Source organism: Monodon monoceros, unplaced genomic scaffold, assembly GCF_005190385.1.
Source record: "Monodon monoceros isolate NGI ecotype Baffin Bay Population unplaced genomic scaffold, NGI_Narwhal_1 Super_Scaffold_8, whole genome shotgun sequence".
NCBI lineage: Eukaryota > Metazoa > Chordata > Mammalia > Artiodactyla > Monodontidae > Monodon > Monodon monoceros.
Window position 1 is genome coordinate 64,252,343 of NW_021703785.1, and position 24,715 is coordinate 64,277,057.

General features: G+C 34.3%; 1 protein-coding gene across 6 annotated transcripts in view; it reads right to left on the reverse strand.

The window, feature by feature from the left end:
* The window catches only part of NBEA (neurobeachin), a 618,768-nt gene that overhangs the window by 426,366 nt on the left and 167,687 nt on the right, over positions 1-24,715 (reverse strand). For all 6 annotated transcript variants that reach the window (XM_029209906.1, XM_029209902.1, XM_029209901.1 and 3 more), the window contains 6 exons: positions 15,200-15,308; positions 7,959-8,040; positions 7,595-7,718; positions 6,564-6,756; positions 3,543-4,562; positions 1,402-1,619 (listed from right to left, as the gene is read on the reverse strand). In XM_029209906.1, coding sequence (XP_029065739.1) covers positions 1,402-1,619; positions 3,543-4,562; positions 6,564-6,756; positions 7,595-7,718; positions 7,959-8,040; positions 15,200-15,308 — 1,746 coding nt within the window. The remainder of the gene's footprint in view (positions 1-1,401; positions 1,620-3,542; positions 4,563-6,563; positions 6,757-7,594; positions 7,719-7,958; positions 8,041-15,199; positions 15,309-24,715) is intronic.

Below are 24,715 nucleotides of genomic sequence, written 5' to 3' on the forward strand. Positions count from 1 at the left end.
TGGTATTCCAGTCTCCTTATTTACCATCCCTAGGTAACTTAGCATATAACATTAGCAATGGAAAGACCATTGTTTCTATCACATAAGTAGACTAAGGACAAACTGACCAAATAAAATCAGAACTAAAAACTTTCTATGGCAGACACTGATTGCTTGCATGGTAGTTATTCCTTATTCCCTGCTAACACAATCTAGAGTTTGTTCTATTATTGAGCTACATCTGGTAGAGGAAAGACTGGCTTCACCACAGCTACTAGGTTGGTAACCAGTATTGTTCCATGGAGGCCAATCATTATAATCCCATTCCCTTTTGCTGGTGACTCAGAGAATAGCATATGATCCTACTGACACATGAGACATAAGAAGGAAATTTCTTGAGGGGCTTCTGTTAGAAAAAAGAGAAGAAGAAGAAGAGAATAAGAGGAAGAGGAGAGAGAGGAGGAGGGAGAGAGAGAGACAAGGAAGAGGAGGAAGGAAGAAGGGGGTGAAAGAGGAAGAAGAGTCCTGCCCTCTAGTTGGGGTAAGTTTCCTATGTTGACTTGATTCTGGGAGCTGAAGCAGCCACCTTGAATCTCAGAAGGATAACTAGGAGAAGCAGAGAAACTCACTTAAGTCCACTGTTAAGAAACTCACTCATAGTCCATTGTGCCACTGATTGTTCAAGTCACTGATGGTGGGGTACTGTTACTGACAGACATCAACTACCTAATTTATCTGCATGAACACATGACACTCTCATAACTGATTAATTTGTTGCATATTTGCTATTAGAAAATTAAATTGAAATTGAGGCAACGTAATTTTAAAATTTATGCAGACTTTGTTTACTTTCTTGAAACTTATTCAATTTATTTGAACTGAAAAAATAAAACAATTGAACTGTTTTCTTCACTGTTCTCCTTAAATGATTATATTTGAAATGATATCCACTTGCCATGTAAATGGTATAAGCTCTAAAAATAGATGTCTAAGCTGATTTTAAATTTTATTTTAGCACTATGTGTTAAATCTTATCACCAAGAATAAATGTAGTACGTGGTATTAATTTTAACAGGGAAAGATAGAAATGTAGAAATTTATTTGAACCAGTACTGAACCTTTTCTTGGTTAAAACTCTTTTTTATAATAACCTGGCAATGCCAGATTTCAAAAATTGGCTAATTAACTGTCTTAAGCCTAAATTCTTGGTTAGCCTTTAATCTGACCCACCCCAGGACTTACGATCATTATGAAAATATTTATGTTTATATAAAAATGTTCAATGTTTGATTATTTTTAATAAATTTAATCTGTGGGATTTTTAATGATATAATTCGCTGTTAATCAGTCGACGCCACCAATTTTAAGATATTCATTTTTCAACTGAAATTAGTCTTATTTATAGAAAAGAAGTATTTCTACCTCCTCCAAACATGTACATCTGTTTCTAATGCAAATAGCAAATCGGTGAGAAGTCGCTGGTGCATTGGAGACCATTTAAACTCAGGAATACGAAACATTGTAGTTCGTGGACCTGGGCTGAACTGGCGCCGCTGTTCCTCAGTCATTGGCATTCCTCGAAATCCTAAATCAACTCGGAGATCTCTGTCTTGTTGTGTGATAGACCGACCCTGAACAGCCTGGAGACAGAAAAGGGGAACATTTGTAGAGTGAAAAAGAAACACCTGATTTCAAAATGAAAATAGTAAGTACAGTTAAGTGAGTAAAGCTTTTGCATATGACTTTAGTAGGTTAGTACATTTTACATTTATTATTCACCTGGTGATTCCCTGCACAGGAACCTTTTTGAGAAGAAAAGGCTATTATTGTTATTTTTTATTTTGCTGCCTCAGAAACTAGGCAAGGTAACCTAATACTTAAGTTTAACACCAAAGTTCACATTGAAAACCAGATCCTCTCTAGCCCTCTTTATGAGTCTTTACATTAGACCACATTTCTTCCTTATAAAAGTGAGCCTATACTCAAAGTGAAGAATACTGGGTATATGTCATCAACTAATTGTAATTAGAAACACAAGATTAAAAGAAATATTACTTGTACAGATACAAGTTAACTTCAAAGTCTATTTCACTCAAAACACTTCAATTTAGAAAAATAAATGCCTTTTCTATGTTAGAAAACCAGATAAATGCCTGTGAACTTTGAGTGAAAACCAGGCAAGCCTAGAGATTATTATGCTCAGTAAACAATGCACCATGCTTTCCTTTATTTTAAACCTGGACTTAATTCAGTATTTCCATCCCCCGCCAATTATCACTGTAACACAACTGCCACAAAAATGGAAATGGCAGTATTTAGTAGAGAAAAAAATATATATCTTTTCCACACACAGAATATATTTTCAAAGATTCTGAGTACAAAGACACTAGTGAGGTATGGTTTACTCTCTGTAACCTAACTCTAATGGACACATGTTAAATGATTCTTTGATGACATTAAAAGGTGAATGGAGGGCTTCCCTGGTGGCGCAGTGGTTGAGAGTCCGCCTGCCGATGCAGGGGACGCGGGTTCGTGCCCCGGTCCGGGAAGATCCCACATGCCTCAGAGCGGCTGGGCCCGTGAGCCATGGCCGCTGGGGCTGCGCGTCCGGAGCCTGTGCTCCGCAACGGGAGAAGCCACAACAGTGAGAGGCCCGCGTACCGCAAAAAAAAAAAAAAAAAAAAAAAAGGTGAATGGAAAACAAAGGCAACAACACAAAAAACAAGTCATAAAGGCTAAAAGTTTTCTTCGGTTCTTAACCATAAGGTATTATCTAGTCTAGAAAATAAGTATAAACTCAGTGCTCAACAATTAAAATTCATATCAGAAAACATCATCTGTTTTTAGCTTTAGTATGGTGAGGCCCAAACTGCAGCACTAACATTTCCTCACCACCAAGCCTGAGAATCTCTAATTTTCTCATACGAATCCCTATCCATGTGGCTATAAAGAAAATTCTCACTGTTAATAATTCCAAATTTTCTCAGCCATATTACCTACCTCACAGGGTTGTTGTGAGTATTAAATCTGATAACATATAGCACAGTGCCTGGAACATAGTAGGCACTTGATAAATAACAGTTCCCTTTTCCCTTCCCCTTCATTTCATTTATCAGTTCAATCTGGGCTCCAAGTCCTCTTTTCTATAATCCACAGAACAGGGTTGGGCCTGAAGCTCAAAAGGTTAAAATTAATCAAGTATTCAGAATGAGGATCTCGAATACAAATGTGTAAATGTAGTCACAGAGCCATAAAATGTTCAAACTGGTAGAGACCTTAAAGGTCATATTTCAATCTGGTACAACCTCTTGCACTGTATGAGAAAATTCAGGCCCAGAGAGGTTGAGCAAAGTTACACAGACAGAATGTGGCAGAGTTGGATATATGATTCAGGTATTTTAAATTTCTTTTATATATAGAACCATACTACTCAATTCCATAAATTATTATGCTATCATAATTAAATATAAACATGGTGTGACTGGTAAGAAATTACTCTGCTTTGGTGCTAACAACTCTATATCTATTCAATGCATCTTCAGAACACATGTAGGATGACTTACTTGCGTTGTAGCAGTGGTCTGGATTTTACGGATTTCCTTTCCTGATTCTTTGCCATCATCAGATCTCTCAGTGTCTGAAATTACACTTCCTGCATCAATATTTGGTACAATTCTGCTACCAGAAGATTCAGTTTCCAGAGTCGTAGCAGTCATTTCAGCATACTCTAACCCTTTAGATGATGATGCTAAGTCTCTTTCAGAAATACTGCTCATTCCATCTGAAGTTGTATGGATTTTGAACTCTTTTTCTTCTATTATGCTTGATGTACAAGTTAAGTCTACACTACCGGTCATGTGAGCAAGCAATCCAAGATCATCACCAACACCAAGATGTACTTGTGTGTCCTGAATATTTGGAATAATATGATTGCTAGAAAGTTCAGGAAGGAGTTTCTCCTCCTCCTGTTTGGGTATTTTATCAAAGAGAAATGATGTGCTACTGTTGGGAAGTTCATCCTTCTCATCTGCTAATGTTATCAATGGACCGTTATCCTTTTCCTCATTTTTTTTAATGATACCAACACTTCCATGTACATTGTTCTGGAGTTTCTCAACAGCAGCACTGTATACATTATCCAACAAAGATTCAACCTCCACAAGAGCACCATTCTCTGCACCTACTAAAGTTTCTGGTGATAAATCCATATCATCAAGCTTCACTTCTGTTGCTTCCACTTTCTCTGCTTTTATATCAACTAAAAGATCGTGCACTTCCACGTGTACAGCACTTCCCGGTCTATCTGAATTTCCAAGAATATCATCTGACACTTTTGTTGACATGAGCAAGTCTCTATTGTCTGTGCTGACAGGGTAATCTGTCTCACTTTCTGGGCTCTGGCTTTGTGAAAGGTCTTCTATCTCTCGAATTTCCATTCCACCTTTCGCTCCTGTTGTCTGCGATGAGAGACCAGAGATGGTGCTCACATTCCCTTTCTTTCCCTTTTTAATGTTTTCCTCCTCTTGTCTCTGATATTCTTCATACATTTTAGCTAGGTATTCCTTATGTGCTTCATAAGTGACCTTAGGAATGGATAAAGAAAACATTAAGGCATTTTGTATATATTAAGAAGAAAAAAATGACATAAATAAAATTATGATAATAATAGCAAAAATGGTGCAAATAATTTTAAGATTTCAAACACAGTGCATATTAATCCTAAAACGAATGCTTAGTTTCATCAATTGGAATAGCATCAAAATAGTCATATATGACTTATTATATGACTTGTCCAAAAACACAGGTAAACCAGCATTATTAAAGTTTTTTAAATAAAATGGTATTTTCTTTTAGGTGAAGTATTTCAATGTTACCCTAGCTAATATGCCAGCTGAACTCTGACATATTCGGGTTATTTGAGCTAAAACAGAGAACTGGCTAATAATATACAATATCCAAAGTACTATTACTACATCATTTTTCTATGACTCATATGCGTGACTATTGCAACAAGTGAGGTAAAAAAAAGACAACACATACCTATAAATATATAGTTATAAAGTGTTAAAACTTTACAATTCTATCTTTATATAGGCTACTTTAGTTTGTTACTTTTATATAGGCTTGTTTAGGAATAATCAGTATATAGTTAGGAATAATCAATATATATTTATTGCACAAAGATTTGCAATGAGTTTCCCTATAAAATACTATTTTCAAACTTATTAGTGCAATGATAAAAGTGAGGTGCCAGGGCTTCCCTGGTGGCGCAGTGGTTGAGAGTCTGCCTGCTGAGGCAGGGGACACGGGTTCGTGCCCCGGACCGGGAAGATCCCACATGCCGCAGAGCAGCTAGGCCCGTGAGCCATGGCTGGGGAGCCTGCGCGTCCGGAGCCTGTGCCCCGCCACGGGAGAGCCCACAACAGTGAGAGGCCCGCGTACCACAACAACAACAAAAAAAAAAGTGAGGTGCCAATATATAATAAAATGTAAACTTGTAACAGAAATAAAAGGTCTTTAAAATTTTAAAAAGTTCAAAATCCTTCCTATAGACACATATGATATTGATATTTAAATGATACTATGACAGAATTTTAGGTTGAGGGACCTTTCTCTGAAGATTATCTTAATATAAAACCCCCTTATTTTACAGAAAAGGAAATCAAGTCCCAAAAGCAGGGCTGGTAAACTATGGTTCATGGGTCAAATCTGCTTATCACCTGTTTTGGTAAATAAAATTTTATTAGAACACAGCCATGTTCATTCTTTACATATTGTCTATGGCTATTTTCATACTGCATGACAGAGTTGAGTAGTTGCATCAGAGGCTGTACAGCCCACAAAGTCTAAAATATTTACTATCTGCATCTTTAAAAACATTTTTCTGCACAAAAGGATTAAATGAGTTTCCTAATGCCACGAAACTGAATTGTGGCATAGACTGAATCAAAAGCCAACAACTTCTGACACACATCCTTTTCCTATGACACCACAAGATGGGATATATTAACTCTGAATTTCCAGAATCTAAGGTGTACATACTCTAAATTTTAATTGACTACGTCCTTTTACCAAAAACCAGACCATATTTAAAATATAAACAAACATATAGATTCTTATCATTAAAAATAAAGATAATGCAATTAAAAGCAACACTAAACTTAAATACTTTAAATGTATTTATTATTCATTTGGAAATAAAAACAAGTTCTGGTTACTTTAAAAAGGCTTTAAAAGTATATATAAGACTTCGTTTCATGAGTAAGAACCAGTAGGGATGTCTGGGTTAAAAGGCTCAGACGCCAGCTCTCAGAACTGCTAGAAAACGTATGTGGGGGGTGCCTCGAGAGTGTAAACTTCCTAATTTATAAACCTGAAGTTTCAATTATAGGGTCCCTAAAATACTTCAAGCTTTAAAAGTGTATGAACCGAGAGAGAAAAACAAGAACGGAAAAGAAAGAAAATTGGCATAAAGGAATCAGCCATAATGCAAGATGCCCACAAGATGGCACCAGATGAGTGTCTACAGGCATTTAATCCACAGCTGAAATCCTGATGATGTAAAATGTTAAATCCCTTGTTACCTTGGAATGGGCTATTGAGAGAGTATCCACCCAAACTCTCCAGCCTCCCCATTCATATTTGATTGCATGATACAAAAGAATCCGGAAGATATTGTAGACCATCTCTGTAATCTTCTGTTCCTCAGAATTTTTAGGATTGATATAGCCAAGAGAAAACATCCAATCCTGCCACACTGAACACTGCAATAAGCATCTAGTGGGGGGGAAAAATCATTAAAAATTCCTAAATTATATTAGAATTTACTATTTTGAAGTTGAGATGAATAGTGAAAATATGATCTGACTTAGATAAAGCAACGTATACAGTCATTCTGCATATTTAATATTTAACCTGGAATGACTTTTCCCACTCTTCTACTTGGAAAAATCCATATTATCATTTAAAATTGCTCTCCCAACTCTTCTAGTGAGATTTAGCTATTGTTTCGCTACTCCCTCATCACATGTAGCACTCACAAGGCACTTAACATATTAGAAATTAATCATCGCTTCACTGTTATCTTTCCAACTGAATTGCACTATGACTGTACACCAAGACAATCTGTGCAGCACAGTGCTTTATACATGGCAGACATTCAATCAGTAGTTGTTAAATTTAAGACTCATGCAGCAACCATGGCTTCATACTGTACCCCATGTCCTAGCTAACCAGCTTTAGAATGTATGACAATAATCAGTTATCAGACCAAGCTGAGAAAAGAATAGATGATCTCATCAAATCCAACATCATTACATTTAAACTACTGTTGGTAGTAGACAGTTATCAGGAAAAGGGATGGTATATTTTAAATAAGGATTTTTGGATATTTATATACAGTTAAAATATAATAACCATAAAGTTAAATAAAATCATATAAAAATAAAAGTATGCAGATTATATAAAAGAAACAAATGCCTTTTCTAATGATTGAAAGTATTTAGCAAAATAGGAAAGATTTGAAAATTTTTTCTTTGAAAGAGATTGAAAATAAAGGAGAGAAAATAAGATTAGTTAGGAAATAAAGTTTTGTTATAGTATTCAAACTGCTCACCTTCTATTCTCCCGGCTGTTACTGAAAAGTTTTATCATATCAGATAAAAACAAACGACGAACTTCCATCAGTTCTGCACTTGGTGTAGAGTTTTTTAACAAAGTTGCCACCACCTTAAGAATCACTGCAAATGAACAAAAAAATTATAGTAAAGATTTATAACTACATCATATCTTCTGCTCAAAAACTATTTACTGATTTTCTACTAAATGCTTAGCACAATGGTAGGTGAGTTGTGTCATAAATGAAACTATGTGAACGCCATACCGACTGAGGTGGTTAGCAAAAGTTTTGATTTATTTTCACATGTTACCATGTTACATGTTACTACTGCATTACAATAAAGAATTGCTGGTTTGCTCACTTGGATTCTGAATTTTCACTGTAGAATCTGGCTCTGGATGTGGTTTGTGTACAACTTGAGTACATACTTGCTCTGTCAAAATCTGAAAGATGAAGAATTTGAATTTCATTTAGAAATAAATTATAATTGCAAATTATAGATATACAAAGACTCTGCAAAAAAAAATGTCAATTTGTTCAAATCAAAAGAAGCATCTCTTCTAAGGGTCTTCTAGTGAATTCCACATACTTCTAAACTCTTTAATTCTATAGTCTTCAGATTTTTACAGATAAAGACAAAACCAGGACCAATATCTATAGAAGGAAAGATTAATTAGGAGCTCCAAGAATTAACTCTGTTTGAAATCACTTTTCAGTGTACATCTTTAATACTTTTAAGTTGTGAACTGTAAACATTTGACTGTTATTTCATCATTAATAAAAAAAAAAACTAAGAAAATAACGTCTGAGCCTGGGTCCTAATAACTTCAAGTGAAGTGTGATATGGGAAAAATCTTTATAAAAAATGTGGCTCATTGTCATTTACCAATGAGTTTTTTTTTAAACTTCTTTCAAATAACAAAAAATGACAAAAGTTGACCAAATAAAGGAAAGACAGACTAAACCATTTACTAATTTTTCCACCAACACCCAGGCTCTATGAGTACAGGATTCTTATACATCTTTTTCACTGCTACATTCCTAGCAATTAGCAAAGTGCCTAACACACTGCCAGCAGTCAATAAACATTTGTTACATTTAAGAATGAATAACTTAATTATATATAAAATATGGATATATGACTCTTTACTGTATTTCAGGCTATACAGCCTGTGTTTACCTCTATTTTTCCATATATTAAAAATCCAATGAGATTATACTTAATAAAGATATCATTTTATATTATGATTTAACTTCCTGTGTAGGTTAACATGCTAAGTTCTGAATGAAACTTTTTAAATAGTTTAACCGGAAGTAAGATACAAAAACTTTGAGGAAACTATAAAACTTAGTTGAGGCTTAGTTGTACATAGCTACTTGTGAAAAAGTTGGGGATGGAGAGTAAATTAATCAAGAGACAGGTATGATCCTTTCAGATTAGAAAAAGATCATGACATCCAGCAGTGGCATTTTTCTTACCTTTCTGCTCAGACTTAAAAAAAAAAAAAAAAAGGAAGGACATTTACTTAGGTGTATTAAGAATGTATATCAAAAAGGTATTGACTTGAAATAAAAACTAACCTACTATTATTAAAATGATAAATATAGGGCACAAATACCCCTTTCTTCACTGCCATACTTTTACTGAAACAAACACTTCCTTGTTTAAACAGTGCCTCAGAATTTTCTGAACAGAGCACTAGAGACATGCACTGCTCATCAGCTGGACCTGACAAAAGGGATAAAAATTTCTTTGAAAACCATATACCAAAGAACAATCGGTGGTTGGTATATGCCTACAAGGAGTTTTCACACCAACCTGCCCAAAAAGTCCTGGTGTAGACCTACAGACCAGTCAACAAGACCCCAAGAATTCTGGTTACAAATGCAGAGATTCAAAACAACTGCAGACAAGCTTGGAACAGACTATGCCATACTCTTCCATGATACAGAACTGTCAAAACTTTTTCACCCCAAAAAGGAGAAAGCTCATTGTACAGAAAACAAAATTTATCTCAAAGAACCTTCAGTTTTATATTGTTGTCCTTTTAAACCCCTATTTGATCATCTAAGAATGAGGGTAATAACTGCCTTGCCTATCTAATAAAGCTAGTAGGAGGATCAAATAGGGCTCTATATGTAAAAGTGTTTTGAAAACTATATGTCATAGTTTATATAAATATGAGTTTAATTACAAAAATATATTTAGAAATTCAATTCAGCATGTATTTATAAGAACCAGTTATGTGCCAACATTCTGCTACATGTTTGAAATGGGAAACATAGTTGCTAGATAGAACTATATTTCTAGAAAAAATTATTTAATCAATATTGAGGAGACAGGCTCAAATCTGAATAAAGACACAGACCTACTAGAGCATGGACTTGAGGATATGGGGAGGGGGAAGGGTAAGCTGTGACAAAGCGAGAGAGTGGCATGGCCATATACACACTACCAAACGTAAAATAGCTAGCTAGTGGGAAGCAGCCGCATAGCACAGGGAGATCAGCTCAGTGTTTTGTGACCGCCTGGAGAGGTGGGATAGGGAGGGTGGGAGGGAGAGAGACGCAAGAGGGAAGAGATATGGGAACATATGTATATGTATAACTGATTCACTTCGTTATAAAGCAGAAACTAACACACCATTGTAAAGCAATTATACTCCAATAAAGATGTTTAAAAAAAAAAAGAACCTATGTGAGTTTTAAAAGAGGGGGAGGGAAATAAATAAGAAGACAAGGAGAGATGAATGCAGATGTAAACACTTAATGAAAGGATAGGATTCAAGATGGGCCATGAAGTTTGACTGGACTTGGTTAGAGACATGCATAGGAAATTAACCCTGCCCCCCGCACCATAACAAAATAGGATGGAGGGTTCAGAGCCAGATACGGACATGAAATCCAATGTGTATTTAACCCTTATAACACATCTTAATTCACACAAGCTCAACAGCCAAATGTGACTAGTGGCTATCATATTGGACAGGGCTGGGAAACAATTAATTAAATCATGGAGGTAACTTGATAAATATGCTATTTATGGACACAGATCTGAGTCCAGCATTATACATTTAAACATTATTTTATAATGGTATTATCTCGTAATTCATGGGTCACAGAAAGACTTTAGGCTTAAGCAGGAGCTACTGGAGCTTCCTCTCTGACCTACTGACTTCCCGGACTTATCAAGCATAAATCATTTTGGATTAGTAGGCTCGACTTACGAGACAGGAATAGTACTGGTTTATTTCTTAAAATGGCAAACTATTAACCCCACTGTTACATCCAACTGCCGCTGTAGATATTCAGGGGGTCAGAAAACCTTTGTATTTATACAGTTTGGACAAGCTCTACTACTTTTTTGACTCTTGGTTTCTTTATCTGTGAAAAGAATGTTTGAATAAGATGATATTTAACATACTACCTACACATAAGATTCTATAATTTTGAAAAAAATGTTTTATTATGAGATACTTAAAGGTTTTAAAGTTACTACCCCTTTGTAAAAAAAAACTGTGTCCAGTAATGTTATACCCTTACCGAAAAAGATAAAGTACAAAATATACATTAAAAAAATCAGTTCATTATTTCCATGGGAAACAGCTCTTCAGATGACAAGATCCCATACCTGACTCCCTCTGTCTACGGTAAGTGTTGAACTGAATTATAGGAATAGTATGTAAAGAGAAATAGTAAATCCAAACCTACAAAGTAAAATTAATATCACAATATTTAAAAAAAGCATTGGATCAATAATCATATATTGTTGTTCAGAGAGATCTACAAGTATATTAAATAGAAAAATCTAGTTTTGTCTTTAGGAGACATATTCTACAATCTAACAAAAAAATTTAAGTGTATTAGGAAGTGCTACAAATCATTAAGAAAACATAATAATCCATAATTTAGAGATGGAGTAACAAAGTAAAAATAAAGCAAATAAAATGTAAGATACAAATTTTACAAATATTATAATTCTCAAAAAAATATTTGTATAAAGAATAGCCTTGAGTAATTTCAAGGAGGATTCATTAAAGCCAACTCATTTCATTATATGATCTATAAGAATAAATTCACCTCAGGAAACTAGGAGATAGGGATGTTTTTTCAATTAATTTTTTTTTTGTTTTTAGAATAATTTAAATAGATTTTTAGATCTTCAAAGCTTATGCAATGTTGTCTGACATATCCTGCTAAAAACTCTGAATTACTTTGTCCTTTAATATTTACTGTTTATTTTATCATAGGCATCTTATCAGATTTAGAATTTTAAAGATCACAGTGACATAATCTTTACAATAACTGAACTTCCAAACACTTTGTGAAAACCACACATTCTAAAATATCATTTATCAGTATGGTAGGTTTGACAGAGTTCTTTATTATTTCTGTACTTGATTTATACCTTTCTCCAGTTGTAGTAATATGTGTTCTGATACAATGCCTGGAGTTAAGGTAATTTCCTCAAACCAAAAAAGAAAATGAAGATAAAATGAGCTTTCAAACTGCAGGTTATCAACCAACTAATTCTTGCTAGGGGTACAGGCCTTGGTTGATGTTCACATAGTAAATCAAACTCAAGTTAGTTGAGTTTTCTTTCTTTAGTTAAATTTAACTTACTATTTGATGAGAATTTAAGTTTGAACATATCACTTGAGTTTTCTTTTTTTTTGGGGGGGGGGGGGGGTCATTGGGGATGAGTTTTAAATTTTTTACAACCAGATGCCACTCTCCAAAATGATGCAATCTTTAAACTTTGGTGATCTAGAATTAGTCATCCACCATCCTGTCACTGATATTACAATTTGATTTGTTAGTAGTAGTAAACCATCTGTTGAAGTCCTTTTCTACTTTTTTGTGGAATCAACAGTGCTAAACAATCATACCGCAACCATCTTTCTTTTTTGACCTTTTGTACACTTAACTTTTCTTTTTAGAGTATCATACTTAACTCAGGGCCCTTCATTCCAATGAACCATGATTATTTTTCTACTTTGAAAGCCTACATTATTGCCAAATTGGTCAGATGGAGGCCCTGAAAGTTAGTTCCTTCATTATTTCCAAATCTCTGCAACATCCAATATCCAATGTCCAGTATCAGAAGATCCAAACTTCCCCTGACTTTCTCCACCTAAGTTATGGAATCAGAGATAAAATCCGGACACTGAGAGAGTGCCGATGAATATAGATGGTAGTACAGATGCTGCTGCACTTGCCGCTGAGCCACTTTTCAGGAAGATGAGTAGAATGACATATGCATGTATATATACATGGCACATTTTATTTAAAGGTTACAAGCACATGATGATCTTTCAAATTCAACATATAATGTTATGTGGAACTTTTATTTTAATGTAAGGTTTCATTGACTACAAAGACTTTCTACTCTATTAACACTAATAGGTCAAAACAAGCAAGGGTCAGAAATTTGCGGAGGAAAGAGAATGATTAAAAAACATATACAGGCATTATTGACCAGAGCAATTAGTAGGTAAGAAAACCAAGGTAAAGATACAAGTTAAACCAAGAGGGAAGAGATATGGGGATATATGTATATGTATAACTGATTCACTTTGTTATAAAGCAGAAACTAACACACCATTGTAAAGCAATTATACTCCAATAAAAACGTTTAAAAAAAAAAAGATACAAGTTAATCAGTATTTGACACTAAGATTCAGAACCCTAATCTGATATGGCAGCAAAGTTTTGATTCAGAGGAGGACTTTAATACTGTCAACTGAAGGTAGATTCTGATATTTTTTGCCTTATGTACATATACTATGAGAAATGCCTATTTTATGACCATTTATTAGTGGTATGACATAGAGCAAATTATTTAACCTGTGAGCCTCAGTTTGTCTGTTTAAAAAGGCAATAAAAATACCAGCTTCATAGCAATATTGTAAAGATTTGAGATAATGTATGTAAAGTACTTACCAAGGGGATTATGATAGGAAGTACTCAAAAAAGGCAGTTACTATTATTAGGGAAATATAATAATATCAGAATAAAGATGCTCTGCATAGGATAGGCCTTTCTATTAGTGCTTATTCAGTTCTGTAGGTAAAATATTGGAGCAATACTAAAATATTACTATAATTTTAAAAAAGCAGCACTCTGGAGAGTAAAGTTTACAAATCATGTAATTTGAAGAATGACTGACACAAAGTAGGAAAATTAAGCTTAGATGAAAAAGACAAAGTAGCCTTATTTAAAGGGCTCTTAAATTTACTGATGAGAATAGAAAACCAGAGGTAAAAAAATTATGCCCTGTAGGTCAAATCCAGCCTACCGTTTTGTAAGTACAGTTTTATTAGACAGCCACACTCATCTGATTCATATTTTCTATGGCTACTTCTGAGCCACAACTGCAGAGCTGAGCAGTTGCAACAGAGAGCGTATATAGCCTGCTACTATAAACTGAATGTTTGTTGTGCCCCCCAAAATTCATATGTTGAAACTTACATTTGCTATGGCTTTTAGCACAACTAGAGTCTCCTTGTATTAACAGTCACAATGTTTTGCTATCTACATCTATAACAAAATAACCCACCCTCCACTATATGTTAAAGTGTGAGATGTGAAGTCCACTTTTCTCTTGTTTTGACATGATGGATATACACTGTTATTAAAAAATATATATTAGGTTGGGCAATACAGGTGGTACGTGAAACACTGTCCAATTACTGCATTGTACCGAGCAACAATGTAAAGATGACAAACGTTCTCTGTTGCAAGTACTCAACTCAGCTACTATAATGCAAAAGCAGCCATTGGCAATATGTAAGGGAATGAGCATGGCTATGTTCCTACAGAACTATTTACGGACACTGAAATCTAAATTTCATATAAGGCTTACATGTCATACATTATTTTCCTTTCGATTACTTTCAACCATTTAAAAACATAAAAACAATCCTTAGCTCAAGGCCCTACAAAGACAGGTGCTTATAGTTTGCTAATCTTTGCACTAGAGAAAAGAAGTAGGACCTCTGAAAATTAGCTGCAGGAAAGTAAAATGAAGGTTAATATAAGAGAATATTCCTAATATTTTACTGGTATTTAAAATGAGGTAGTACACACATTTCACAGAAAATAATGAACCCCATTTGTATGGCCATCTGTTAGAAATAATTAAGAAAAGGATTTCTGAATTGAGATGATGGGATCTAAAATTTCTCCAGATACCATTTTTACAAATAATTCTTACCTACATTTTATCCCAGTCTCAACTCTAGGTTAATGTTAGTAGTTGCTACATATCAGAGACAGAGAGAGGGAAAAGCGGGGAGGGTAAGGGGAGGGAAAGAATGAATAAATAATGCATAATGGGTGTGATTTATGTGAGAAAAACTGTGCAAAGCCCATCAGCCAACCCATACTCAAAGAAAATGCCTAGGCCCAACATAAGAAGATTGGCAAATAAATGTACATGGATATGTTTTAAACAAAAATTTTAAAACGTAAGTATGTGTTCATCTTTTTTTTTTTTAAGGATTCCTGCCTTTTTAGATTAACTGACCAACTGCTATTCCAATCACAGAGGGTTTCCACTGCATACATTTAAAATTAGCATCACACATTTTAAGTTTTTACCTCATAAAGTGTGTTGTACGTGGTGACAGTCACAGTGTTTGTATGCAACATCAGCCTCTCTCCAAGAAGAGTAAAAAGACTGTGGGTATGCATAATTTCAACTTTTCTCCTGGAGAAACAGGGGCAAAAAAAAAAATCATACTAGGAAACACACTGGATTTTCTAATCACATGATGTTAGGATAAGCAGTAAAATCTATAAGCAGATACAGAATTACATAAGTAATGTTTACTAACTTCCATCTACTAAATCACAATTTATAGCATAGCTGTCTTCTAAAATACCAAGACTATTTAAACACTTCTCAAAATGTCCGCACAAACTAAAACGTTAAGTATACAAATTATAAAACAGTGTATAAATGTTGACAGCTATAATTTTCAAATTTCTAATAGCTATTTCGGAGTTATTTTCTTAGGTTAAATTACTAGTTTCCCTTAACACAGAGACAACAGAATTTTCAAATCCTTTCTGTCCAAAGTCTATGAAATAATCTATGTAAAACTTTAGTAACAAAAATTTGTAAGTATGGTTAAAACTGAATAGAAAGCAAAATAATTCGACAGAAGTAAAGGGAACTCATTACTGCTTGTATCTGTGGCTCATCTAACTGTTGACCCATTTAACTGCTCCCCTACGAAATCCATACTTAGAATAGAAAGCTCTATTAAAGTCCTCCTGGAACACTTAGCTCTAGCCCAGGGAATTACTACATGCCTTTCATTCATGTCACTTTCTTAGAAGTCAAGATCTGGAACTTCTTGGCCCTCAACGCTCAGTATTTCATTTCTTACCTTGATTTTCTATTGTTCCCTGTGTGGATTTGGCAACTATAACACAAACTGACTAGGTAATCACCAAACTTTTGTTCCTTTCTTCCTGAGCCCACAGCTATACTATAATTCCAGCCTCTCTTACAGCTATGTGTGGCCACTGAGTTCTAGCCAATGGAACCCGAGAAGACAAGTTGTGGATCACTTTTAGGCCTGGGCTACAGAAAAAACACTCATGTACTCTTCCATGCTCTTCCTCAAGGCAGCAACACAGGAGCCTTACAATGAAGACACAGAGGTACTAGATGAAAGCAGCAGCCTGGGTCTCTAAAGCACAGCCTGAAGAAAATCAACTGCTGAGGATACCCATTTGGATTTTAAGTGAATAAGAAAGAAACTACTGGTTTGGTAAGTTACTAAAACTTAACTGTTTGTTACAGGAGCTATTGCTACCTTAATTAGTGCACAAATCAAATAATGAGCCATTTATCTGGGCACCACTCACCTGGAAATCCTCTCTTCTAACATCAGCCTTCAAGCTTCACACTGCACAACAAAAGAGGCAGGACAGCTATTTCCCCTCACCCAATCCTCCTCAGCCCAGAGAAGGAAACAGCAATTACCTAAATCCAAAAGGAAGCTAGTGCAAGTGTCTAATGGCTGTGTTTGTAAAACACTTAAGACTGGGAAAAGTCAAATGGTCATTTAAAAAAAAATAATAAATAACAGGACAGATGGATATTTTGGGATTATGAAGGGGAAGGCTTTAGTCTCTTCCAACTCCAGCCACACCTAAGGAAAGGAAGCCTGACACTTTCATTTGCTCCCAATCAAGAAAAACAAATGCCAATGTATATCTCTTGATATATCTCTTTGATACACGGAGCTGGTAAAAGTCATTTAAATTAGGCTATCTGGAATTTAGAGTAATTCCTTAACTGGGACACCATAATTTCAACTACTAAAGAAATTCATGCTCTCTTGACTACCTCCTCCAAAGTAAATGTTTACAGAGCAGCTTAATTCTACCTCTTAGGGGGACTTGAAGAATACTGCACATACCAGGAAAAAGATGAGTCAGCTTCCTCTTGCAGTTTTCTTTGAAACAATGCTCACCAATAAATGCTGTCTCATAGCAATCAAGAGATAGCCAAAAGTGGCATCCATCATTTCAGGCATAAAATGGTCATGCTGGCCCTGTACATCACATGATTTTGTTTCCCAGAGGACCTCTAATGAAAGACCCAGCTCTATGTATTCAGTTCAGAAAGGCTTCACTAGGGTATGTATTTGAGAAACTAACAACTTGAACCTGTTTAAGACCTAAATAGACTTCAGACTTTAGTGCCTAGCTGCTTTACCTTTTCAATTTTATAGGATTTCTGCCCACTTGGATTGAGTGTAATCGATTTTTTTAAAAGAGTAACCTTTTAATCTCATACAAATTACACATTTATTAGCTTACTAACCATTCCATTAAAAACACACCCCAATTTCCTTCTTCACAAAACAAGTATTTTGGGGGGGATGACCAAAAAATACTTCTTGTAACAAATTCAGAGAGTATGTTGGAACAGGACAAAGAAAAAAAAGAAAACCCATAATTCTATAACCCAGAGATAATCATTATAAATATCAGTTGATGTTCTTTCAGACTAATTACGTTGCACATAAGTATATGATAGATAGATATAGATGATATCAATACAATGGAAATAATTCTACATAAGATAATCTGTAACTTGTCACCTGTAAAACAACATATTGTGTCTTAAAATTTCAGCTATTAAATATAGTTTATAACTAGAATGTAGCATAATTTATCCATTCACTACTGTTGGCCATTTATGTTATGTTCAAATTTTTTTCTACCATAAACAAAACTTTGTCCTTTTACATAAATCCTTCGGCATGATCATTTCCTTAGGATAAATTCTTTTAATGAAAATTATAAGGTTAAAACTTTTAAGTTTAACTTTATTTTATGAGACTTTGAAGTTTGTGACCTCCAAAAATATGTACATTCATACTCCAACATCAAGGTACAAATTACCAGCAGTTTCACCAATCCTATGTATTATAATAATAATAAAACAGTAAAATGCAAAAATTAGGGCTTGGGGAGAAAAGATGAGAGAGGAAGCATGGTTTGGGGTAAGACTCCAATTCATAAATTAAACAGTTTTTTGCTGCTAATTATTAATTCACATTTTAATAATGTTCCTCATATCTAAACATACATACATTAGCATGTGTACCTGGGGTTTCTATTCACCTCTTTTTTTAGCTCATTCCTTAGTATAAGGTCTACTAGACTTATCACAATACACACTCATTATACTTATTTTTTAATCTTTCACTGACTTTTTACTTGTTTGTTCACCTGAGTTAGCTTTATAACAATTTTTGAAATTTTTTAAAGAAAACTTGGAATTTTTATCAAAACTGCATTAGGTTTATAAGTTCAGTTCATTACAAATCTATCTAATTGAGTCTTTCAATTAAGCTACGTGGTATAGCTCTTCCTTACTGCAGCTATTAAATTTTTTCATGATTTTCAGGAAACACATTAAAATATTATTTACATTTTCAATTTCCTTTCTAATAAACTGAAAGTAAGATCATTTTAGGCTACTATTCTATATATTATTCTATAGTTAAGAATCATTAGTTATTCTAACAATGGACACTATTATACTTTTCAAACTCCTTTAATCTATCAGGAGAACTGTAAAATATTTTGAGGTTTTAACCTAAATTTCTTCAGCCTTTTACTTTGAGGTTAAGAATGGATAAGCTCTAGGAACTCAATAATACATGCATCTGTCGGTGTTTATGAGAAATTGTATCAAAACACAACTATGAACTAAAGGACCATAGCATGGTTCTGTTGAAATATCAGATAGTGATTACTATTGAAGCAAAACAGGATTATGTTCTGTGCACCTGTACTTTTACCTTGTTTATTAGTGATCTTACTCTTCCCACCTTTTATTTGATGCAAGAAGTAGTATGTATATGTATAAAGAACCCAAAAAATAAGTATTTAAAAATATTTGTAGCAATATGATGTTATTACCAAGGACTAGAAGTGAACATCTTGTATGTTGTCATATTTTCTTATAATTACTATAATCTGGCCTGTACTTCTGAAGGCCCTTCTTCATTCCCAAATTTTTCCATTCTATATTAACAAGATATGAAAAAGTTTTATCCATTTTATTGATTCCTTCACTAAAATCACTCTTGTAGTCAGTGATCCCTTCAACAGTTTTTGTTTTATTTTCTTTCTTGATGCTAGTCTTCATCTTTATTAATTTGTACTTCCTAGCTTACTCTGCTGTCCTTTAATCAATGCTGCAATATGAGTATACATTCCTATCATTATCTTTATTCTTCAATATTGGACGTATTTACTTCTGAGTATGTTTTTGCTATGATGAATAGATAATTTTAAAGAACTTATTTTCATTTTATTATCTTCTCTTTACTAGCAGGTTTTTGGGAACGTTTCTTAATTTCTAAATAGTTGAATTTTTTTTTTTGCTCAATTTTTTTTTAATTTCCAATTTTATTACCTTACAGTCAGAAAATGGTGCCAGTAAAATCTCTACTGTGTCCACATTGTTTACTTTATGGTCAAGGACATGATTTTTTATTTTAGTAAATATCCTATAGCCATAAAGTATATTTTTAAAGCATATAAGATTGAGCATATATCTACTGAGTCAAGTTTTATGAATATATCCTCAATTTCCCTATATCTTTATATGTTATCTATTCAATTGGCCCCATTCTGAAGGAGAAATACTGTCTAGACTATTGCTTCTTATCAATTACTTATAGTATCTCTAATGGTTTTCCTTACATATTTGAATGCAATATTTGATGCTTTGAGGCTTATGACCATAACATCATCTACGTAAACTGTGCCTCTCATCAATGTATAATGTCTTCTAATGTTTTGTTTTGAACTTTTGTTTTGAACTTCAAGTTCAACTGATTCTATTTTGTGCTTTCAGATCACATCTGATTTCTATAATGCCAACGAAGTTCTGAATTCTCTTTCTGTTATCCCTTTCCTTACCCATTTATTTTTTTAAGATCTGACTTTTTAAAAAGAAAGGAAATCATATAATAAATACTCATGTAGCCACCATTACTACAACTTAAGAAATAAAGTATTAAAAATAAGCACTTCTAGGTACCTGTCCATGAGCCCATCCTTTCCACTATGTTTTGGGGTAAATGATATCATGAATTTGCTTTTATATAGCCATGCATGTCTTTATACTTTTATTAGATATGTACCTATTCCTAAACTATTTATTCCATTTTTTCATATTTTTGAAGTTTAGATAAATGATATCACTACTATACATCCTTCTACAACTTGCTTTATTGCTTCATGTTAGGTTTATGAAAGTTAACTTTTGTTAATTCATTTTCAAAGCTGAATATATCCAATTGTATGAATATACCTAAATTCATTTCTGTTATCCTACTGATATTCTTTTACGTTGTTTCCAACTTTTCATTATTACCAATGATGTTACACTGAACATTTGTGCACATACATGAATGTCTCCATGTCACAGAGACAATTAATAGTCACAGAGTAGCTTCATCTTTTTGAAAATTACCAAATTGTTCCCCAATGTGATTGTAACAATTATACAACTCCACCAGTGATCTGAAAGTCTCTTATGCATATCCTTGCCAACACCTGATACTGTCAAAAATTTTAAAGCTTATCACCCTAGTGGGTATTAAAGGTAACTTTTAAATTTTGTACTTTTGATTGCTACCGAAGTCGAGTATCTTTCCATATGCTTATTAGCCAAATCAAGTTTGCTCTTCAGTGAACTGTTCATATTCTTCATTCTCCTAATGGTTTTTCTTTTTCTTATTAGTTTGCATGATTTTTCATAGGGTCAGGATACAAACCCACTGTATTACAAATAAACTGCAAATATCATCTTTCACTTTGTGGCTCGTCTTTTCACTTTTTATGGTTTTAAAACATGACATATTTTAATGATCACATTTATCAACTTTTTCCTAGATGACTTATGTATGTTTACTTAGTAGTTTACAAACTCTTCCTTAATCCAAGGCAATAACACTATTATTCTACATTTGCTAAGAGCTTTAAATTTTGCTTTGCAAGTTTTTATTAGCTTTATTGAGGTATAATATACACACCATAAAATCCACAAATTTTATAAGGGTACAAGCCAGTGCTTTCTTAAAGACCTTATAGAGTCATGCAATCATCACTACTATCCAGTTTTAGAACATTTTCATCACCCTAAAAAGTTCCCTTGTGCCCACCTGCAGGCAATCCCCACTTCCATCACTAGCCCCATGTGACCACCAACCTGCATTCTGGACATTTCATATAAATGGAATCATACAATATATAGTCTTTTGCATCTGGCTTCTTTCATTTAGCATAATGTTTTTAGGAACTCATTCATGCCACAGTATGCATCAGTAATTCATTTCCTTTCAATTGTGCAATAGTATTCCGTCGTATGGGCATATGATATGTCATTTATTTATTCATCAATTGGTGGAATTTGCGATAGTCTCCAGTTTTTGCCTATTATGAATAACGGTACCAAGGACATTCATGCACAAGTCTAGATGTGAACATATGATGTCATCTTTCCTGGGCAGACACCTAAATATAGAAATATCTGGTTGTATAATAAGTGCTACATTTTTTAAGAAATTAGAAAACCCTCTTGGAACGTGGCTGGAGAATCTTACATTCCCATCAGCAATGCATTAGGATTCAATAAATTGTTATGTGTTGTGGTTTTGCTTTTATTCAAATCAAATTATTTTCTATCTTTCTTTGTGATTTCTTTTTAGAGCCAGGAGTTATTTAGAAGTGTGCTATTTACTCTATCTAGAAATTTCTCAAATCTCTTTTTTGTTGATTTCTAATTTAATTTTGTTGTAGTCAAAGAACACAGTTTGACCTCAATTCTTTTAGATTTACTGAAACTTGTTTTATGTACTACAGCCCAACCTATATTATATTCTGGAGAATGTTGCAAATGAAGCTTGAAAACAATTCTGCTGTCTTTAGGTACAGTGTCCTATAAATGTCATTATATTATTCAACATGATGTTGAACAGGAGTGGTGAAAACGGGTTTTGATTAATTGTTAGTTATGCAAAGGATTATTTCTAACATTTCACCACTAAATAGGTCTGTGTTAAGTTTTGGGTAGATATATGTTATCAGGTAAAATAAATCATTTTATATTCGTGGTTTCCTAAGAATATTTATGATGAATGCGTAATTAATTTTACAAAAAGCTTTTTGTACCCATTATTATTATATAGCTATTCTGTAATTTGTTAATAAGTAGACCATATTAAAAGATATCCTAATGTTAAAGTACTCTTACATTCAGCATAACATTTAGAATCTAGGGGAAAAAAGACAAAACATATTTCTTCATTTACTGTAATATTTAGAGCTGTAAGTTGCCTCTAATACCACTTAGGCCAACTCTCAAAAGTATAAATATGCAAACATTTTAATATCTTTTGATTCTAAGTATTTTATTATCTGCACAATGATGTCATGTTATGGTTATTTAAAATATGTATATCCCCATTTTCTTAGTTTGATTTTTATCACTGGTTTCTTGTTTAATCACACTGTGGGTGAGAAGTCATCTATATGATAATAATTTATTTAAATTTATGGAGTCAATTTTTATGGCCTCATTTGAAGAGTTTTGTCTGTTCTTGAGGAGAACGTATGTGTTAATCAAGCCAATGGATTTTTTTGGTTCAAATTTATACTTTGGGGCTTCCCTGGTGGCACAGTGGTTGAGAGTCCGCCTGCCGATGCAGGGGACGCGAGTTCGTGCCCCGGTCCAGGAAGATCCCACATGCCGCAGAGCGGCTGGGCCCGTGAGCCATGGCCGCTGAGCCTGCACGTCCGGAGCCTGTGCTCCACAACAGGAGAGGCCACAGCAGTGGGAGGCCCACGTACCGCCAAAAAAAAAAAACATATATATATATATATATATATATATATATATATACTTTGTGATGGCTCTTTTAAAAACAATACGTTAAAACCTCTAAACTGTTTTGATTTATCTTTCAAATCTCAGTTTTGCTTTCGATACCTCATCTATGCTGTTGAGTATATATAAATATGACATTGCTTTACCTTCCTGGTTGAATTATACCTTTTTCATTACATGATGCCCCTCTTTAGCTTCATTAAATTTTTTCCCTTAAAGTTTAGTTTGGTCTATTTAAATATTGGTCTGCCAACTTTTTTTTTTTTTTTTTGCAGTACTCAGGCCTCTCACTGTTGTGGCCTCTCCAGTAGCGGAGCACAGGCTCTGGACGCGCAGGCTCAGCGGCCATGGCTCACGGGTCCAGCCGCTCCGCGGCATGTGGGATCCTCGCAGACCGGGTCACGAACCCGTGTCCCCTGCATCGGCAGGAGGACTCTCAACCACTGCGCCACCAGGGAAGCCCCGCCAGCTTTTATTATTCAGTTTTTAAAATATGTAATACTTTTACCTGGGTAAAAAATAATGATGACATAGAAAGATACAGAGAGGTTTCAAACCCAACTCATACCCTTTCCTCCTCATTCACACTGCCCCCTGCCCCAATAACAAGTAAACTTTGTTTTAGTTTCTTATTTCCCTATCAGCTTCTCCTCCAACACATGCTTTTAAACAGATTTTGTTTTTTAGAGTAGTTTTAGGTGCACAGCAAAATCGAGCAGAAAGTACAAAGATTACCCATATTCCCCTGGGTGGCCCCATGTATGCCACGTATGTATTATGGCCTCTCCCCACTATCAACACCCTCCAACAGAGAGGTACATTTGTTACAACTGCCTATCAGCTGCACTCCTCCCCAGTTTTATTGAGATGTAATTGATATATAGCATAGCATTAGTTTAAGATGTACAACATAATGCTTTGATACATGTATATACTGCAAAATAATTACCACAAGTTTAGTTAATGCCATCACTTTACACAGTTGCAAAATCTTTTTCTTGTGATGAAAACGTTTAAGATCTATTCTCTTAGCAACTCTTAAATACTATACAATATAGTATTGTTAACTATAGTCACCATGCTGTACACTTCAGCTCTAGACCTCATTTATCTTACAACTGGAAGCTTGTACCATTTGACCACATCCACTCATTTCTCCCAGTCTCTACCCTGCAGATTATGGGAAACCCCCATCTTTTCTCTGTTTCTATGAGTTTGGTTTCTACAGATTCCGCACATAAGTGAGATGATATAGTATTTGTCTCTGTCTGATTTATTTCATTTAGTATAGAGCCCTCAAGGTCCATCTAAGTTGTGGCATATGACAGGACTGCCTTCTTTTTTATGGCTGGATATTATTCCATTTTATATATAGAAACAGAGAAAACTACAATCTAAGTATCTACATTTTCTTTATCCATTCGTCTGTCAATGAACAATTAGGTTGTTTCCATGTCCTGGCTATTTGTAAATAATGCTGTATCGAACATGAGGGTACAGAAATCTCTTTGAGATAGTGATTTCAATTCCTTCGGATATAGTCCCAGAAGTGACAATGTTGGATTATATGGTAGTTCTATTTTTAATTTTTTGAGGACCCTCCATAATGTTTTCCATAGTGGGTGCACCAATTTATATTCATACCAACAGTGAACATGGATTCCCTTTTCTTTATATCCTCACTG